This window comes from Raphanus sativus, chromosome 2, assembly GCF_000801105.2.
Source record: "Raphanus sativus cultivar WK10039 chromosome 2, ASM80110v3, whole genome shotgun sequence".
NCBI lineage: Eukaryota > Viridiplantae > Streptophyta > Magnoliopsida > Brassicales > Brassicaceae > Raphanus > Raphanus sativus.
The window spans coordinates 20,046,270-20,066,848 of NC_079512.1; the positions used below are offsets into that span (position 1 = coordinate 20,046,270).

At 31.2% G+C, this 20,579-nt stretch overlaps 2 protein-coding genes across 2 annotated transcripts; both read right to left on the reverse strand.

Moving 5' to 3' along the window:
- Window positions 1-1,855: 1,855 nt before the first annotated feature.
- On the reverse strand, window positions 1,856-4,425 carry LOC108827932 (J domain-containing protein spf31). Its single transcript, XM_018601456.2, is given in 10 exon segments — window positions 1,856-2,079; window positions 2,178-2,216; window positions 2,567-2,674; window positions 2,775-2,831; window positions 2,833-2,901; window positions 3,089-3,162; window positions 3,375-3,452; window positions 3,534-3,594; window positions 3,729-3,819; window positions 4,172-4,425. Coding segments are annotated over 10 exon segments (744 nt in total). The 5' UTR covers window positions 4,252-4,425; the 3' UTR covers window positions 1,856-1,992.
- Window positions 4,426-10,456: 6,031 nt separating this feature from the next.
- LOC108842178 (protein FAF-like, chloroplastic) lies at window positions 10,457-12,377 on the reverse strand. The gene is made up of 2 exons (XM_018615012.2): window positions 12,193-12,377; window positions 10,457-12,078 (listed from the first exon to the last, which is right to left on the reverse strand). The coding sequence occupies exon 2, from the start codon at window positions 12,041-12,043 to the stop codon at window positions 10,685-10,687; it is 1,359 nt and encodes a 452-aa protein (XP_018470514.1). The 5' UTR covers window positions 12,044-12,078; window positions 12,193-12,377; the 3' UTR covers window positions 10,457-10,684.
- Window positions 12,378-20,579: the final 8,202 nt, after the last annotated feature.

Below are 20,579 nucleotides of genomic sequence, written 5' to 3' on the forward strand. Positions count from 1 at the left end.
GTTTTCCTTTTAATAACTTTTTTTTAAATTCATTTCTTCTCCTATGGGAAAAGGAAATTTAACAAAACTAGTCAAAGAATATAACTTTTTGATAATTACATCAAACAAAGTTCATCTTCTCCTCTATTATTTAATGCGAAAATATGGTCTCCTTTTTAGAATTTTAAATTATTAAGATTTGTGTTATAATTACCATGTACAGTATATACTTTTACAAATGTAAGCTGAAAATATTATCTATAGTAAAATGTACAAATCTATAGGTGTTTTTAAACTTGGATAAAATTTGAATGTTTTTTTTGAAAAAATATTCATAAATTATCTACATTTTCTTTTGTCAAAAATGATCTACATAACATGCTCATCTCCAATGCAAAATTTTATATTTTCTTCAAAATAAAATAGTTCTACAACACACTTTACTCTAATCATATCCTATTTTATTTTAGATTTATAAACGGATAGTAAACAAAACAAAAAATGGATTATTCTATTTATAGAGTAAAATCAGTAAATCTATTTTTTTGTTGAAATTTTAAATTTATAAATTCATTTTATAGAGTAAATCCATTTTTATTTTACTGCAGAATTGAAAACTGGTTTTATTTTAGAACAGAAAATAGATTAGAAAAAAGAGTAGAGCCGAAAATACTCTGAATGGTAAAAGTTATTTATAAACCAAATTATGTAAACTGAGTTCAAACTGTATCTCATCTATCTTATTAAAACAGAAACATTACAACTTCTTCTAGGTGGATTTTAAAGTTGGACCTTATGTAATTAATGCTATATTAATCTACTTATTATTAGACATACATTTTTATAAATAATTAATATCAACCATTACCATAGTTTTTCACTTCTTACCTTATTATTATATCCACTACGCATGTTTCCTTATATTGCATATATTTTACTATAATCTAGGTACATCCACTAGCATATTATACTATAAGATAGATTATTAATAATACATCTACTAACATATAATACTATACGACAGATTACTAATAATACAATATATCATATGTATTCATTAACTTGCATCTATCGATATTACTATATTATATTATACAGATTACTAATAATACAATATACTATGAAGACGACTAACTCTATACTTTGAACCTATAAACTATGATTAACTAATTTATACCAAAAATGATATTACTGTTACAAATTAATTTTTATAAAAATTATTTATAGTAGCAATTTGTTATATAAGATAAATTTAATCAAGACCCAAATCTTTTTTTTTCCTGTTCAGAAAAAAAAACCTACGAATATATACCATTAAGTTAGCCAAAAATCTTCCGAATAAATAGTAAATCTCACTAACCCCAAAAAAATGAATTAAAAATATAATAAAAGATATTATGTTTGAAATTTAGCTCACTGGGTCGGGTATAAATCTGTTCATTTCAGGTATGAGTTTTTCGGGTTCTCAACATTTGGATCTAAGTAGGTTTTTGATTTTATTTTTTTTTTTTTTTTTTTAGTTTGTCAAAAAAAGGTATTTGATTTTTTTTTGTCCTGGTCGATTTTTTTGGTTCCGGATCATTATAACTTTTTATATTATAAATCTTAAATAATATACAACATGTATATAAAAAATACGAATCAAAAGATAAACCCGCGCAGGCGCGCGGGTCATGATCTAGTTACAATTAAGCAGACTTATAATCGATTTTGAGGTTAAGGGTCGTCTACAACAACTAAAAGAACGTTGATGATATATCACAAAGTTTTTTTTTTTTAAATATGCTTCTGCATATTTCTAGGTAACACAATGATATAAAGAGATCTACAGTTCTAAAGACATTACAGAGGCAAAGACATTGTCAAAAGGTCAAAGCGCGTTTGAGAAGTGAGGATAAATTAAAAAGATAATTGAGTTAGTGATGTAAACAGTCACAAGCAGAACGAGTCTGACACCATATTCGAGAAGATCAAACTATCAATGACAAAAGCAGCAAAAAGAGTCCAAGACATTCAGCCTTTCTTGACCGGCCTCTGAACGTATGATTTGTTCGGATCCTCTGTCTTCAATTTTGGAGGACGTGTCTCTCCCTTCTTGGCCTGAGAAGATAACAAAAGTTTAGATCAAACTCTCACCAAAAGAGAAGACAATAATTCACGAAGCAGGATTTTTTCCTGTCTAACAATGTGACTCTTACCTTCTTTCCTGCTTTCATGAAGTCTCTCCAGCTTGATACCTGCACATGGAAACCCAAACGTTGATAAAAAAAACACTGACATCAAGGACAAAAAGCAATTGTGTTAAACGTGACTATATCCTGTTATAAGTATTCCGTGGTGAAGCAGAGAATATGAGACAAAGCATATATCATATTTATAATAAAACAAAAGAACATGGAACGAACAAAGACTTGCTCTTCCAGCTCAGAAACAAGTGTCAACAAACATTTGGCAAAACAACTGACACGGAGTGAACTATTTCAGATGAGTTCTCTTATATAAAGCCATTTTCTAACCATACTTAAGTGCCAAAACGTTGAGCTAAACTGGTACTGTAAACTAATGAATTCATGGATTAAGAACATACCCTGTTTTCTCTCGTTCCTTCCCACTGTTCTTCATGCTCACGTTTTTTCTTCCGTATCTCCTTTTGTTCTTCTTCATCCTTCTTCAGTCTTCCCTCTTCTTCTGATATCTAAATGCCAAAACCCAATAGCACAAAAAAAGATGAATGAAAATGATGATGGGTGTGACTTCTCACGGAGAAATTAGAACGCAAGACAAACTCTACATACCCTCATGGCCATTTTTCTCCTACGCCACTCTTGGTCTGTTAATATCTCTCGCACTCTTGGTCTGTTAATATCTCTTCAGCTCCTTCTGAAACTCTTCAGATTGCTCATATATTTGCTCATGCTTTCCCTGTGTGAGTAAAAGAAAATGTGTATCACTACAAGTCCAGAGGAATCTAAACTGGAGAAGAAGACATATATGATTGACCAAAGAAACCAAAAAAAAAAAAACACAAATACGAAACTGAACTTAACAAGGATTTAGAACCAAGTTGTGACAAAAAAAAAAGAAACATAAAGAAACGGTATCTCCTTACCTCATCAACCATGGACTTTATTTTAGAGGCGGTATTTTTCTTCAACTGTTTCTTTCTCTTCATCTTAAGCTCTTCTGCATTTCATAGTTTGGAGAAAAAAAAGTTAACTCGAGAGAGAGAGAATAATAAATGGTAAACTACATATTCTGGTATAACTTTCAAATGATCTAGCACAGTGTGTAGTTGTGTACACATCTGTCTCCACAAGTGAGGGTCTTAAAAACTCTAGTGACCCATCAAAACAGGTAACACGGGGATCCAATATGAGCTCTAAAATCTCTCTAACCTTTGGCAGCCTGGACTTGGGTGAGAATATAATCTCTTTCTTGGTCGTTCAGCAGTAGTTGTTGCGCTTTTGCCAACGCTGTTCAGTAAATCAAAAACCCGTATAAACATGACAAGTTCATTCAAAAAAAAAACAATACTTTTTAAGATTACTACTAACCTCCAAAAGCCTCCTGTGCTTGGGGATGCTTGCATTTGTCAGGGTGAACCATCAAAGATATCTGGTAAACACACACAAAATTTTCCAGTGAACTCTCAATCAGTGGCCTAGTAGTAACTAAAGTCACCATGAAGAAGTAAAATTAAAAAAAGTCTTCACAGTGTGACAAAGCTGAATGAATGAAAGAATGAATACCTTTCTGTACTGCCTTTTAACATCATCCGTGGATGAATCAAAAGATAGGTTAAGATGCTCAAAGGGGTTCAGCTTGAAGCATGAGAGAATCCTACAAAAATTTCAAACTTTTCAAGACAAAGAGACATTGGCTGCTGCAGCACAAAGACCATACCGGGGCAACCAATTCTAACAGTGAAGATAAGTAATTTACTACAAATACATGGAAGATATGTGCAAACTCTCCATTCTAGGGAACATATATCAAACATTAAAAAATCCAGATTGTTATTCCATTCATAGAGTTAAGGTGTGGTCTAAAGAGAAACATGGTTGATATTTAAGTTAATATCTCAGAACATAGAAACAACTGTGAATTGCATAATAATAATAAGGCTTATACGTGGGTCAGATCAGGAGGTGGATAATTAGGAATAAGAAAAGGGGTTTTTGGAAAGGGAAACCTGACGACTTCGTTGTCCCTCTCAACCTCACCGACCTCGGCGAGGAACGATTTTAGAATCGCATCGTCGACATCTCCCATGACTCCCGCCTTTTTTTTTATGTATGATCCCTTCCCCTTCCCCTTCCCCTTCTCCCTCTTTTTAAGTACCGACAGAAAAGCCAAGGCGACGAACGATTCCCTTTTCTGGGCTGTTTTCTGGATTAACCGTCGGGTACTCAGGCGGGTCTGGATTTCAGATATATCGACTCGGGTCTCTCGGGCCAAACAGGGAGCTTCAAATGATGTCGACCCGTGCGTTTCTTTTATTCTTTCATAAACAATTTTAAAATTAATCGTATATTTATTTATTTATTTTAAATGGTAGATTTCCAATGATCTCAAGTTTAAATCATGAACTTTTCAACTGTATAACACTAATAACATCTCTAATGTATATCTATATATCTTCTCTAAAATAAAAATTTCTTATAGAAATTGATTTACTTCAATGTATATTTTTATAATAGAGTTTTTTATGTTAAGGAAAAGAGAAATTCTGCTTTTTGCCTCTATTTTTAGAGATAAAAATATTAATTCTTTATATTTTTTCCTGTAAATAGAGAAACTCTATTATAGAACCATACATTAGAGCAAATCTACATCCATAATAGAGTTTCTCTATTTTAGAAAAAAAATACAAAGATGAAAATAGAGGTGTATTAGACATGATCTAATAGATATATAATATAGACACCTATAGATAAAAGTAAGAGATAATATATAATTATATGTACATTTATCTAAGTTAATGTTATACTTTCTCCGTACCACTTTAAGTAATTTTTAAGATTTTCTTTTTGTTTCAATTTAAGTGATATTTTCAAGTTTTTATGTAAAAGTTAAATGTAAATTTATGTTTTTTGACTATTTGTATTCTGCAGTATGAATTTTTATTGGTTGAATTAAATATGATTATTGGTGTTTTTAGACAACGAAAAATTGAATAAAAATCTGTAATTCCTTAATCTATGCAAAGATCTTAAAACTTATTATTTATTGTGATACAGAGGGAGTATCAAAAAGAACATTTATGCAAGTGGATAAAATAGCTAATTGTTAAACATGTTTCACATTACCTCAACTGAATAATGATATATCAACGATTTGGTTGAAATATTTGCTTGACCAATTGGAGAAATGATGTCCAAACAAGTCTATATGGATAAATGTTTGACACCAGTAAAATCTTCTTGAGAAAAAGATTGCAATATTTTCTTTTAAGAGAATAAAAGAGTGTAATTTTTTATGCTAGCTAATATTAAGTATTTGGTGGAACACTTATAATTTTTAGGGAATTATATTTATAAAATCTTTTGAAAGTTCATTTATGAAAGATATTGATAGTTAAGAGTAAAAAAAGTTGTATTAGATGTAATTAAAAAGTTGTTTAAAGTTAGTTCATATTTATACTTTAATTTTAATAGTATAGATGAATTTGAAATAATGGTAAATCACGTAGGTATTAATCATGGCTGAATTAGTGGTGATTTAAATTTTAGGAATTTGTTAGGAATTCTTTTTGTATGAAAATTAGCCATTCTTATGAGTTCTAAAATATATGTTAGAGATTTGATTTTCAATTGGTTACTATATATTGTTTACGATTTGATTTAGATAACTTATTTAGCACATATTTGTTGTTTACATATTTATCTTTGGTCATTTGGTCTGAATAGTTAATATTTTTTTATATTTCAATATTTTGTGTAGGTAAGCAACCAAAATGAAACTGCAAGATTTGATGTCAATCTTATCATCACCGATCTTAAAAAACTAATAGGCCTTTAAAGAACATACTAGATTCTGACCCGCCCTTAAAAGGGCGGGTATATTTTTGTTTTAATTTTCTTGAAAATTTTAATTTTTAATTTTTATGTTTTTATAATTATATTTGTAATTAATATTAATTTAATTTAATATAATTTTGGTGACTATATTAAATATGTCAAATGCGTAACTATACACTTATGCCATATGCATTTCAAAAATTATTTTAAACTTTATTTCTAAAGTTTACAATATATTATATTTTTTAGTAGTTACCAAAAATAATTAGTCAAGACTATTCGTATTAGAAAATCTGACCCGGAATCGATCCGAAAATTAAAGTCTAATATTCAGTATTTTGAAACCCGACTCAGATCCAAGATTGAACCAGTAAACTCGGTGATCCAAAATAAATCTGGTTTGATTTTTGTGCAAAATAATATTTTAAAAGTCGAAAATCACTAAGATTTGGAACTCAGTTACCTGAACTACTGGTTGAACCAATAGATAACTTCTTATTTTTATTTTATTTTCAATTATGTTTTTAAAATCTGTGTATAACTTTTAGTAAAGAAATTAGGTTTTTAAATTTTGTCATGGACCATTTATTAATAATATTTTAATTTTGTTAGAAATAAAATATATTTTGTATAATGTACTGTTGGTATATTTTGAGGTTTTTCTATTTTGTATATTATATATGCACGTTTTTCCATTTGGTTGATGCCTAATCTCATCTGCTTCTTTAATTTCAAAATTGAAAATGTAAAGGAGCAATATGAGATGATCAAAACTTTGTCCTTTATAAAAGGTAAATTACTAATCGTAAACACATTAATTATTAGAATTAAGGTATACTTTAGAAAATCATACCTCTATATTGGCCAATCTTTACAATTTAGAAATCGTAGAAGACATACTACAATGCCCTCTTCTGTTTCTTGGCAAGATATGTGAAAATTATCTGCAAACTTTCCCCATATGCAGCAAGCTAGCTTTCCTTTGATCATTTTATATATAAAGACATTTAAATTAATATCATTATATGATTAAAAATACACGTATATGTACTCACAAATGAAAAAAATAATATCAGTCGAACATAATTAACGTATAAACTGACGAAATGTTCCTAAGTGTAATCTCAAGCTTCTTTTCGTTTTTGCCTCCGGTACATTGAATTGTTTCAAGGTTAGCCAAATCTATGACTTGGCCTATAACATCGGAAAACAAATGGATTATGATTAGTGTCTATACTATTGAAAATAGTAAAGCAAAATATATCTATACTATTAAAAACAGATACCAATCAGAAAGAAAGATTTAAGTGTTCCACTCTGTATGGTTTAAATCCACCAGATTAAGAAACATATCTTCATTGCGGAAATAGACTCTGTGATGGTAATGTTTTAGACAAAAGACATTTTTGTAGGTATGATTTGTTGATCTAAACAAACCATAGGCTTGATATAGAGAAAAATTATCAATGTTTCGCCAAACTCCAACTGAACCTTCATGATCAACTCAACCATGTAAGTCTTCTTACATGAAGCATTGATTTTTGTTCCCTTCAAAAATAAATTTAATTGTGAAATTGTTTTAATCGACAGCATATCAAAAAAGTTTAGAATTATAAAAAATCTAAGTGGGGGTTATTGGTTCTAGCATCAGCTAGGATTAATTCCAATGATTCTCCAAAAATAGCAGTGAACTGTCTTTCAAAACTGCTTGTTGCATGTTGTTTGAGACATTTTTTCACGATTTTGCTTGATTCAAGATTTGTGTGACTGAAGTTAATAACAGGAGGATAGAAGAGCATAATAGGTTACAGAAAATTTATGGAAGGTATTTTGTTTAAAAATTTTTGTTACAAAAAGGACAATTCAAAAAAAAAATATGCCATATCATCTCTTATAAATTTGATATAAATATGTAAAGAAAATCAATTTGGAATTAAACGCAATCGATGAAAGTTAATCAGTTTAAAATTTCGATGCTAAAATCTCGCCTCAAATATATATAGTTTAGTAAATATATAATTTAATATCTCCGGTGCTTTTAAAATTAGATTAGTTTATGTTAAGTTTATTGCTTGAAATAAATTTGTAGACCATGAAACTAAAACAGTTTCTGTTATTGATTTAATAAATCATTTTATATAATATCTTCTTGACAAAATACAATATATCCCAAGAATATATTTCGAATATTCTTTTTAACACGAAAATCTATACTATTAAATATAATTAAAGTAATTTAATCAAATTAATTTAATCAAAGTAATTTAATCAAAGAAAAGGCTTTTTATTGTTTGTTGAATACGCACAAACTTTTTTTTAAGTTTATACTGTTGAATTATCATCTTTCTGGAGTTGGGATCCTTTGCTTCATCATTGGTGACTGAAATTTTCTCCTTTGGTAAACAAAAACAAAACAATTTCACCATCAAATCATGTATAGGGATTAACTAAACTCTAGAAAAGAAAGGTCGTTAACAAAATTAGAATCATTAAATTTTACAAAAACAAAGGACACTGAGACTTGCAGAGTAGCCATCATGATATTTGATTGGGTTTTGGCTTAAAGACATCGTCTATGATCTGAAGCAGCATGTTTATTTGACCCACTATTTTGACTCTTTTCAGTCAATTAAAACAAACGCTGGTTCACATCTTTTTCGTTGCTTGAATACTGGAAAGACACCGAGTAAGCATCGTTGCCGCAGGAACTCCATTTCACGATCTGCCCAATTAACTTACAACTGTTCTCGTCAAAAATAATTCTCTCTTGTAGTTGTCTAGATTGAGGGAGAGTGGGAGAAATTTAAGATAACCAAAGATACGCCGAATATTTTTCTAACAAATTAAAGCAGAAATTCTTTAAGAAAACAAAAGCATTAAATAAAAAAGCATATGATTAAATTAAATCAGTGGCAAAAAATGGTAAATATTGTTGAAGCAGGAGGACACTTCAAAAAAGGGCCTTCTGTTTTAATAGTATTGATTTACTTAAAAACCAAACCCTTCAGACTTAAAGGATCTTTTAAACAAAATGTTACACGAAGTCAGAAGAAAATCAATAACTTAAACTCATCATCTATAAGACATAGTTAGAACATCTTACCCTGCTTACAAATTTAAACTCACGCAAAAAAACAAAGAACAAATAATAGAATATTTCTCTCTTATGAATTTTCACACCAAACAAAACTTTTAAGAGCAAATCCACATCACACGTTCCAAATCTACATCAATAGACCCAACACACAACAATCTATTATTAATTTCCAGTTACTATATATCACTAACTATCAAAGTAATTTTAACGACTCAACAACTGAGGGCATGAAATTCATGTTAGCATAACATAAAATAGAATATCCGGACTCAAATAACTTATTTAAGAAACAACCCAATATGTGATGAAATTACTAACAGACGAAGACAATAACTTAACCGATGATCTTCAAGTTATTCTTGCCATCACAAGCTACAACCAAAATAAAACTGTAAGACTTGATGTCAATCTTATCATCACCGATCTTAAGAAAACTAATAGGCCTCCAACTACACAAGAAGAAGACGATACATGCACTCTTCACTTCGAAAATTACAACAATGAAATCTATCTATGCTCTCTTACTTGCGGCCGTACTTTCCATTTCCGCTGCATTGATCAGTGGCTTCGTACAAATATAATTTGTCCCATATGTAGATAAATGATATATGATTCAGCATTATTACAATTTATAAGGGGCTTTTTATGTTCTAATTTTCAGCTACGTTTACATAATATTTTTGTTTCTTTTTAATTTTCAAACAAAGTATTGAATGTTTTCTCTCATTTTTAATACGCTCCATGCCATAATGAGTTTCTTACCAAAAATCAAATAAGAAGAATATATAAACAAAACTTAATTACATACATCTAAATTCAGAGTAGTCTAAAAATTAAAATTTCAAATGGTGTTCCTTATATACATTAAACACATGGTACTTAAGAGTATAAGTATATTCTCATCAACTTTATTTTATGTTTAAATTCCAATTAAATTAACTTTGTTACGACTATCAGCTTTTTATTCTATTTTTACCTAATCGATTAGTCACAACTACATATGCAATTTCTACTTTGAATTAAGCAATTTTAAAACAAAGTAATACATTACAGCCGCTAACCACTATCAAATAGATCAAAGAAATGAAAATTTTCATTTTGACATTTGTGAACATATTTTCTTTACTAAGACCATAAAATAAATAGTAACTTTATATAAAAATAAAACATACGAACCCGGCGTGCCGGAATACCACTAGTTATTTGAATTTTAGAAATATTTGCCTCTTAACTTTTAAAAGCTCAAACATATTATGTGCTGATATGCTGATATGCTCATAAGGTATTTAACATAACGTGGTGAAATTTAAATGAATAAAAGCTATCAATCTTATTTGCAATCAATGTGGAACAACAAAAGTTTTGTACAAAACATAACACTCTTCATAAAATATTTCTTTCTCCAACAAGGCCTCTAACCTCATTCTGAAACAATAAATTTACTTTCTCATCATCACTCTTCACTCACCAACGACAATTATTTGGTTAATATGCATATATATTCGAGTATACATACTCGCATATATATACATAATAGATATATATATCATATGCTTCTTGTAAATTACTCTCTGGAAGGGTCTTAAATTTATGAAGTGGCAATGCAGAAAGGCTCCACGGACAACAGAGACCTCCTACGTTCCTTGCAACCATTTATCCAACCGTCATTTCCAACACCGATTGATTTGTTGACATAGTTTTGGGCTTGAAACTGGGTTTTTGTGTTGCGGCCCAAAATTTCAGTGTTAGTGGGCTTCCAAGAGTAGTCACATGTGTTGAAGCAAGCAGCTCCTACAGTGTCGTCCACCGTGGACGGCGGTTTCACTGACCGAGCGAGCTGAGCCACCCTTGGCCTTGGTGGCAGAGAGTGTACTACCGGCATGGACAGATCCGTTTTGGTTTCGAGTTCAGGCCATCTCGAGTTCGTTTTCGGTACACCAATAGGCTTATGGGCCAACCTATGAACAGCGACAGGCCCAATGGGCTTTGGTGCCAGCTTATACATAAGCTCATTGGGCTTGTAAGCAAACTCGTCTTGTGCCACCTCTTCTTCTTCTTCATCATCGTCGGACCACTGAAGCTCATCAGTTTCGTCTTCTTCGTCGCTAACGATGTCAATTTCGCAATCGGGTTGGTCGCTGATCTCCGCAAAAGCGAGGAGGAGGCGTCCATCTTGGCGCTTGGCGGAGAAGTTGTTGTGCGACGGCATGGAGACAGCCTCGAGAACCAGTCGGCCATTGTCGCGGCGAGTTTTCATGTGCAGAGCCGAACCCGATTGGCTCGAGAGGGAACGAATCGGAGGTGGGAACGAACCTCGTGGAATCTCGATGCAGGTTGTGTGATTAGGAACAGTGATAGCTTCTTCTTCTTCTTCCTCCTTGGTCACTACTGTATCGTTGAGAACGAGACTCGCCTCCTCTTCCTCCTCCTTGTCGATCTCAGCAGCATCTGCAGAGTAGGAAGCGAATCCTTCGCAACCCGTCTCGGATCCGAGGCTCTCAGTGCAGATCCCGAGGCTTTTCTCGCTCAAGGAGCTGGCGCGTTTCATCAGAGGATGAACGTACGGTGGAGGAACCGTCTCCGTCTTCTTTTTCTTGTCGGATAAAATCGAACTCCAGACATCGGTTCGGTCCGGCTCCATCTCCTCCTTTGTCTTATTCTTGTCTTCTTGAATCTGAGCCCAGATATCCGACCCGGATCTTGATCCTTCCTCCTCGTCAGCAGCAACAAGGGCATGGAGCTTCTCCGAGGAAGAGATCCTCTTCATCGGAGAAAACCCGTTCTGCGAGACCCAATTCTTGGAGGACAAGTCAGCAGAGAAAGTCCGCCTGAGCGAAGGTGCAGATGAGTTGTTCGACGAAATGTCGCCAAGGATGGTCACTATGCCTTGCTGCTTCTTCAAGGAGGAAGAGAAGCCAAGGCTCTTGCTTAAGCCACAAGCCATCATCTCAAATACCTCTCAAATACTATTCCCTGCCTTTCCTGCACAATTAACAACATGATAATGTTTAATAACCACTAATTACAATCAACAACTCAACAAACTATTTCTAAATAAATAACAAATAATGGATTCGGTTTTGGAGATTGGCATACCTGGTAATTTGAGAAAGCTAATGTCTTGAGTGAATATTCAAATGTGTGTTATGTGGTATTGTTATTAAGAGAGGAAGATGATTATGATGATGATGTTTTGTGGTTAGATGGATGAATGAGACATGAAGAGAGCGGAGTGAAGAGGCGTTTTATATACAGAGGGTTCTTCCATATGGAACCATGTACTGTGGGGTCCTCCATGAAATGATTCTTCGTCACTGATTTTTTTTTTTTTTTTTTTTTTTTGTTTATTGGTTTGAACAGAATTGCTCTTAAATAAAATGCCTTCTTATGTGTTCTTTAAAAAAAAATTCTAAAGCTTACGATTTTTTCTTATGCCTTCTTCGGCACACGGATTAATAAAACATTTAAGTTTGTATATTTACTTGATAAAAACATCATTACCAATACACCTAACCAAATTTTAACTAATAGAAAAATAGTTTAGAATAAAAAGTCAATAAATTTTGCATTGAAATCATAAAACGACACTTATTTTGAAACAAAATTTTTGCTCTAAAACGACATATAATTTGAAACGGAAGGAGTAATATACTGTATTGTAAATTGGTAATTGTGCCAATCATCGATTACTTTTTTTCCATTGTTCCATAACTACATCAGACAAATTAGTACTTATACGTTATTCAAATTCAAACACGTTGTTGTTAACTGTCCACATGTGGAATTAGTAACTCTAAGAAAGAAGAATATCCTAAAATTTCAAAATTATTTACCAACCTCGAATACAAAACACAACCGAAAAGTTATTAATTAAAGTTACGAGAGTTTTAAGTAAAAATATGTTTTTTTGTTGATTATTATATTCTGATCTAATTTTACAAACTAATTCTAGTTTGAATAATAGTAAAGTTTGATGTAATTTTTTGACTATGTAACTATAATAGCTAAATGTATTTAAAAAATCATCTAGTAGTATGAATATAAATCCTTTTAAACTATTTTTAATATTGGAAATAAAATTGTCATAACAGTTAATATTTATTAAAAATGATACATCTTTTACTATTTTAGTATATACTTTTACTATTTTAGTATATATATATAAAGATTTTTTTCTTTGAATTTCATTTTCCGATATGTAATCAATTTGGAAGTAATTTGAATAACATGAAATGTTTTAAAAGGAAAAGATAAATGGTAACAAACAAAGATGAGAAGGACTAAAAGTGTGATATACATTCAGTTGTGTATGTGTAAGTGTAAGTGTAAGTGTAAGTGTAACTAACGCGTGTGTCGTGAAAAAAAAAATAGTAGCCGATATGAAACTAAACAACTATATGGCAGAGAGCTCAGTGTTGAAACTAAACAACTATATGGCTACTAAAAAAATAGTAGCCGATATGAAACTAAAAAAAATAGGAACAAGCTTTTGTTCGAAAACAAGTTCTTCTCGGAAGAGAGCTCAGTGTTGAAAGCTTTAAAGGATGCTCGTGCGTGGCAGAATGCACAAGCTCAATTAACAAAGTCACCATTACCACATCGTGTGGTCCCCTGTCGTGTTGTTTCTTGTACTAACTCTTATACTTGGTCTGTGTGTTCGGATGCAGCTTGGAATCCCTCGACTGGTAGCTGCGGTCTCGGATGGCGCCTTTGCGATGCTTCCGGAGTGTGCGCAGAAAGCTCTTCCTCTCACCGTCGCGATGTTCCCTCGGCTTTAGTAGCAGAGGCTTTGGCGGTTAAAGCTGCAATGGGTGCAGCGGTCTCTTCACATGTTAGAAGCCTGATGGTTTACTCTGACTCAAAGGCCCTCATCTTGCTCTTGAATTCTCAAGCTCAGGATGTCGTCTTGAAGGGTGTTCTCCATGACATCAGTGTTATGGCTGGATCCTTCTCCTCTATCTCGTTTAATTTTATCCCTCGTTTAGAAAATGTTTCTGCTGATGCCCTTGCAAAAGCAGCTTTGTACTCTCTGCAACTCCCTTAACTCTCTGTGTGTGAACCTCTCTGTTTTTCAGTTTCTATTAATGCATTTCTGTTCGATCAAAAAAAAAAAAAACAACTATAAAAGTTGTGTATATTTATCTAAAAACGAAGAAAAATGTTGACGTATGGCATCGATGCCCTGTTGAACCAATAACGTGGCACATTGTGGAAGTCACAATTTTCATCTTCCTTTTTAGAGCTGAAACGATGAGAATGTTCCCAAAATATGCAAAGAAAGCTGGATCCCATTACAAAAGAAGTTACCTTTTTACCACTCGGATTTATTTTATGAAAAAGGTTTTCTAACTACACGAAATTTACATTAATACGATGAAAACCATCTAATATATGAAAATATGTCAATAACTACTCACATGTATGAATTAAATGATAATATTTTCACAACACTACAATCAAATTTAATTGATTTGAATCTAAGTTAATGGGTTAATCCGTAGTTTATGAAATTTAATAAATTTAATAAATTTAATTGATTTTATTAATAAACTTAATAATATAATTATTAAACTTAATAAAATTAATAATTCATTTAACTTACTAAACCTAATAAACAAAATATTTTTTTAACTTAATAAAATTATTAAACTTAATTGATTTTATTAATATACTTAACAATTATCAAACTTAATAAAATGAATAATTTATTAAACTTCATAAACTTAATCCTAAACTTAATAAACTTAATAATTTAATAAATTTATAAAGTTTAATAAGTTTAATAATTTTTCATAAATTTAATAAATTTAACAAAATTTTAATAAATTTAACAAAATTTAATAAATTTAACAAAATTTAATATAAATTTGTTAAACCTTTTTCCTTAAGTTTATTAAATTTAATAAACTATTAATTTTATAAAGTTTAAATAATTATTAAGTTTATTAATAAAATTAATAATTGTTTTTGTTGCTATCTTAGTATATATACTTTTAATTATGAGATAGATTCACACATGTCATAATCTTAAATATATATTTGTCATGTGCGGCGATCATGTTAATTAATAACTTTAAAAAACCAAGTTTTATATAATAAAATTTATATTAGTGGGAGATTTCAAAAAATAAAATAAATAGATCGATAACTAACCGAAATCACTAAAAAGGATAAACATCATCTTGAAATTTAGAATAGTATCATGGTTAAATAAAACATATTTATTTATACATCAATTTGTTCATATTTATTGAGAAATTTACAAGTACCTATTAATCCTATCAATTCCAACCTGACGATTAAGCAGTTCACTTGCTGATTAAGTTTAACAAAAAATTAAAAAGTTCACTTGCTGGTTAATTAGTTTATATATCTAAGATATCACTTGGCATCAGAAAAGGAAAATAAAACAACGATATAAGTAAATAAAATCTTATAGGGTCTCATTAGCTAAGCTCCTTGATACTTTCCAGAATGATTGAAAGAGATGATGAATCAGATTCAGTTTTTTTTTTCACACTGAAGAGTTTGTTCTGTAAGAAAATCATAATAACCAGACCAAACTCAATATGTTTTTATGCATCTATACTATTATAGCCAATAATATTAACATTTGAAATGATATATGAAATAATAAAAATTAAATTCAAACACTACAAAACATGCAGAGTGATTAATTATAACTTATCGCATTATTCATTGTTTTGTTTCCTTCAGACATATCACTTTTAATTACAATATTAGGAGGTGATATATCAATAAACTATAAATGATGGTAATTTTATAAATTAATACCATGCATAGATTAATGATATTTTGAGGTTTTTGGGTGTTTTCTTGTTTTATAAACCCCAATCAAAAGTTTGCATCACAGTCTAAAAATTAATGTACTTAAATTGGCGTGTAAGTAATATGTAACTGCAAAGTGGTTCATACAAATTGGTTGTATGTAAGCAAAACAAAAATGATTCACATAAGCTTTTTAATATTTAGTTTTGTCAATTATCATCAATGCTTTTGGAACTTCGAAAGTAATTTTGAAAGTAGTTAAAGTTGTTACATTTTAAACATATAATCGAAATCTTAAGACTTTGTTAGACAGTCTCTTAAAATTTTATAATTTTTTTTGACTGAAAAAAAAGTTAAACCCGGGTCAATGATGACACAAGCGTAACCCTCGGGTGGAGGTACAGCCCACAGATATACCTTCTCCTGGGCATTCAAATGAGTCGAAAGCAATAGCTCATATCCGTGTGGCCAGTGAGGTTTGAACCCGGGTTTACCTTATTGAATCTTTTAAATCCCTCAAGCGCCACTAGACCACTACCACCGGTTAAAAAAAAGTTTTATAATTCCACGAGCATCAAAGTTTAATTATATTACATGTCATTTGGTTTAATATACGTACAGGCTTTTCTAAAAGAATATGGGTGTATATAAAACCAACCATATTTTGTAGAAATTTTGTTCCATACAAAATATGTATATATCGTTTGAAATTTCTTTCGCAAACACACAAGTTGGTGGGTAGAAGTAGGATACGGTCCGATAGACAGAGACGTGGCATGGGGACACGAAGACTGAATAATTTTGTTCTCAAGTGTACGTGGTTGCATGTCTACGTGCGTATATATATGTGTATCGGTATATTTGATGTTGATGGTAATGAAGATGATGAGATCATTATGGTCCTATCCACAAAACGATAAATTGTTTTCAAAAAGATATCAAGTGCAATTTTAGTCACAACTCACAAAAAGAGGATACCAAGTGCGTATCCCTACGTACGTACATGTATTGTTCTATTTACATAGATTAGAGTATGTGTAAGAGTTTTCTTTAATGGTGTGTGATCGCATCATATCTTCGTAATATTGCCCCGCAACGTATAATCCCTATTTGTAACAAAATAATGATTTATCAAATAATCTATTTTTTTCTTTTAAAGTGTATTTAAATATCTAAACTATTCAGATATTTTAACCTGCCATTGGCATTGATCCATATTTTCTGTTCATTGTATACAATGTTCGGTCGTCGGCTAAACTTCCTCATTCTCTATTTTCTTGCTTAAACTGAAGTTAATCAAAGAAGAGGCTTTACAGTCACAAGCTATATAATTTGTGTGAGTTACTTTCATTTTGGTCTAATATTTCTTGTATTTTTAGTTTTGGTTATGTATCAAGAAGAAGATAATATAAATCAACACTTTTTTGAATAAAATGATTAAGAATTAGAAAAAATATCGTTCAACAAGTCTTTCTGTAACCTTCCTAAATCTGTTTAATTTTTTAAAATGTTACTCAAACGACTTCGGGTGTTTTTTGAAAAAGGGTATCTTGAAACAAAACATCAAAATTAATCTTTTAAAAATTACTAAAAAGAGAAAACACAAAGGCAAAACATCCAAAAAGAACAAACATTTCCAATTAAGTTAAAGGAAGATAGCGAGAGACACTCATTGTGGGCAAAACATCGCTTAAGGTGGAAGCAAAGGGATCGCCTTTCTTCTTCTTTAAAGGACCAAATTTAATTGGATGGACCAATTACATTTACCATAAAGTTTATCCATATATAACTAATTATGAGAACACCGAATTGTTTTTTCTTCAGGCCATCGGTTATTAATTGATTCAGTCTGTATAATTTGGGGTTTCTGAAAATACGACCTACATAAGATTAAGAGCTGATATTTCGGTTAATTTCCAAAACTAGCCTTGTTTTGTAATCACCTTTAGAGGTACTTACTCGATCTAAGCTCTTGTGCAAGTGTGTGATACACATCATGGATGAAATTAATTAGAAGAACAAGAAAGATTTAGGATATAAGATGACATAAATGAAAAGACCTAAAACGTTTGAAATAATAGCACAAGAGGTTTATTCGATCTTTTGGATTCCTATTTATCTATTTGAATTGTTTTTCTTTTGTTATATACTAGATTTTGACCCGCGCTTTGGAAGCGCGGAATATTTTACGATGAAAAATTTCACTAATAATTTAACAAATATTTTGGTAATTTTTAAAGAGTGTGTATTTAAAATATTTTTGCATTTAAATCAGTGTTTTTAAATTCAACCCGATTGTGATTATACCGGTTAATCCGGAGATCTGACAATTCAATTTAGGTTTTTAAAATATACATATTAAAAAAAAATCACTAAAACCCGAGACTAACCGATTGAACTGATGGATGACCGATATGTAATCTAATTGGATTTAAATTGTAATAGTTTCATAATTTGTAATCTTATAATCCAAATTTTAAAGTTCATTATTTTGCAATTTATGAAATTATAACGTTTCTACAAAATTTTAAAGAGAAAATGATATATATAAAATAACTAAGATTAATTATTGTATTGTTTGGAAACATTGATAGTAGTATAAAAATATATTGTTTGGAAACATTGATAGTAGTATAAAGAAATAAGTATATTGTTTGGAAACATGGATAGTAGTATAAAGAAAAGAATATTAGTGATTTAATGTAGGTTTAACTATAAAGTATAAAGGTGTATTTAATTTAAAAACTTACAAAATAAATGTTAGGTCCAACAGAATGTTTCTGTTTTAATAAGATAGATACGTGGAATATACACTCGATATACATTATTTAAAAGTCCCCTTCGTATAGCATCATGATGTAACAGCCACATTTGGTTCTGAACCGATATAGTTCAATGTTTATGGAATTTATTCTCAAACAATCTAACACAACAATCACCAAAATGCTGTTAGATACAATTTAAGATGATTTATTCGTTTGGTAGTGTTTCTAGAAAACATGTTATACATGATTTATTTATTTGTTTGTTCAAGGATTTTCATGTTAGACACGAATGTTGCTAGATATATAATAAAATCGTAAATAAAACTATAAATTATATAGATATATCGGAATACAAATATATTATTCATATCTTCATTCGTAGTAAAACAATTATTAACAAAAACATATATACAATCATTTTTTTTTAACAAGACAATCGAAATATCTGAAAACTGTAAACACTGTTTTTAGTTAAAAAGTTGAAACAGACAGTCGAAATAAGATTTTCATTGAAAACAAAACACAAACAAATGATAATTTTGGACTTTTTATGTAATCAAAAAATAAAACGAATTCACTAGTTAGAGAAAAGGAAAAAAAAACAATAGAAACAACAGCTTACCCAACAGAAGAATCACGAAAGTGGAAAGCAACCGAAAGCTCGTATCTTGTTGTGTGCATGTTGGGGTCCTTTTGTCTCTCTTTTTCTCTGTCTATGGATGTGCAGAATGTAACGACCCTAATTTTTATCTTTTGGGCTTTGTGGCCTTTATTAAAAATTAAGTCTAATTCTCTATTTTTATTTTTGTCCCACATTGGAAGTTTGAGCTTCATACCTCACTTCCCTTCTCCTATATAATAGACTCCTCTTCTTCTCTTTATTCTCATCAAGTCAAAGTATTTCTTTGCGCGTGACAAGTTGTTGTTAAATTATTCAACGACCAGTCACTAGTCAATTTTTCCGGTGAGATTTTCGGCAAGCTTCCGGCGGGATTTTTGTGCGAGCTTCCGGTGGGATTTCTGGGCGAGCTTCCGGTGGGTTTTTCTAGTAAGTATGCCGCTTTCATATTTCTAGTTATAGGAATCTATTTTTAGGAAGTTTCTATTTTAAGGAAGTTTCTATTTTAGGAAAGTTTCTATTTTAGGAAAGTTTCTATTTCAGGAAACTTTATTCCTGAGACTCTGCGCCTAAGTCGTTGACTCTCGTGTTGCAGTTGACCTCAGTTGATCATTTCCGTTGTTCGTTCCAGTCAGTTGCTAAGGTGAGGGCTTTTCCGTTAAATCCTGAGCTAGTTTAGTACTATTATTATTGAAAGTCTAGTTTCGAAACATGATCCGTCTTTGTGAATCGAGTCTGTTTGAAAGTCTTAGTTGCTTATTATTATTTTGATTGTTAAATTGGAAATAGGATAATAGAGGATTCAACGATTGTGTGAAATGATTGATGTTAAAGACTGTTATATATAAGTATATGTGTAGTTATATAGTAAGGACTATGTGGTGAGTGCGGGGGCCCAGAGTGATTTGGGCTAGCGACGCATATGAGTACGGGGGCCCAGAGAAATCTGAGCTAGCGACGTATAGAGTGCGGGGGCACAGAGACATCTGAGCTAGCGACGCATAGTGGATGAGTACGGGGGCCTAGAGACGTCTGAGCTAGCGACGTATATTGTGTGGTGCGGGGTGCAGAGACGTTTGCATATCGACGCATATTGGTGGAGTGCGGGGGTCCAGAGATGTCTGGACTATCGACGCATATTATGATATCATATATCCGTATGAGGAGAACGCAGGGTGTGTGGACTAGCTATGTACCATCAGCGTATTGTTTGTTTTGTGTGATGTGCTAGGCATCTTGTCTGTTCATGCTAGAGCTATTCCTACATAGTCGTAGTGCTATGTACTGAGTCTGTGGTTTGCGGGTTAGCA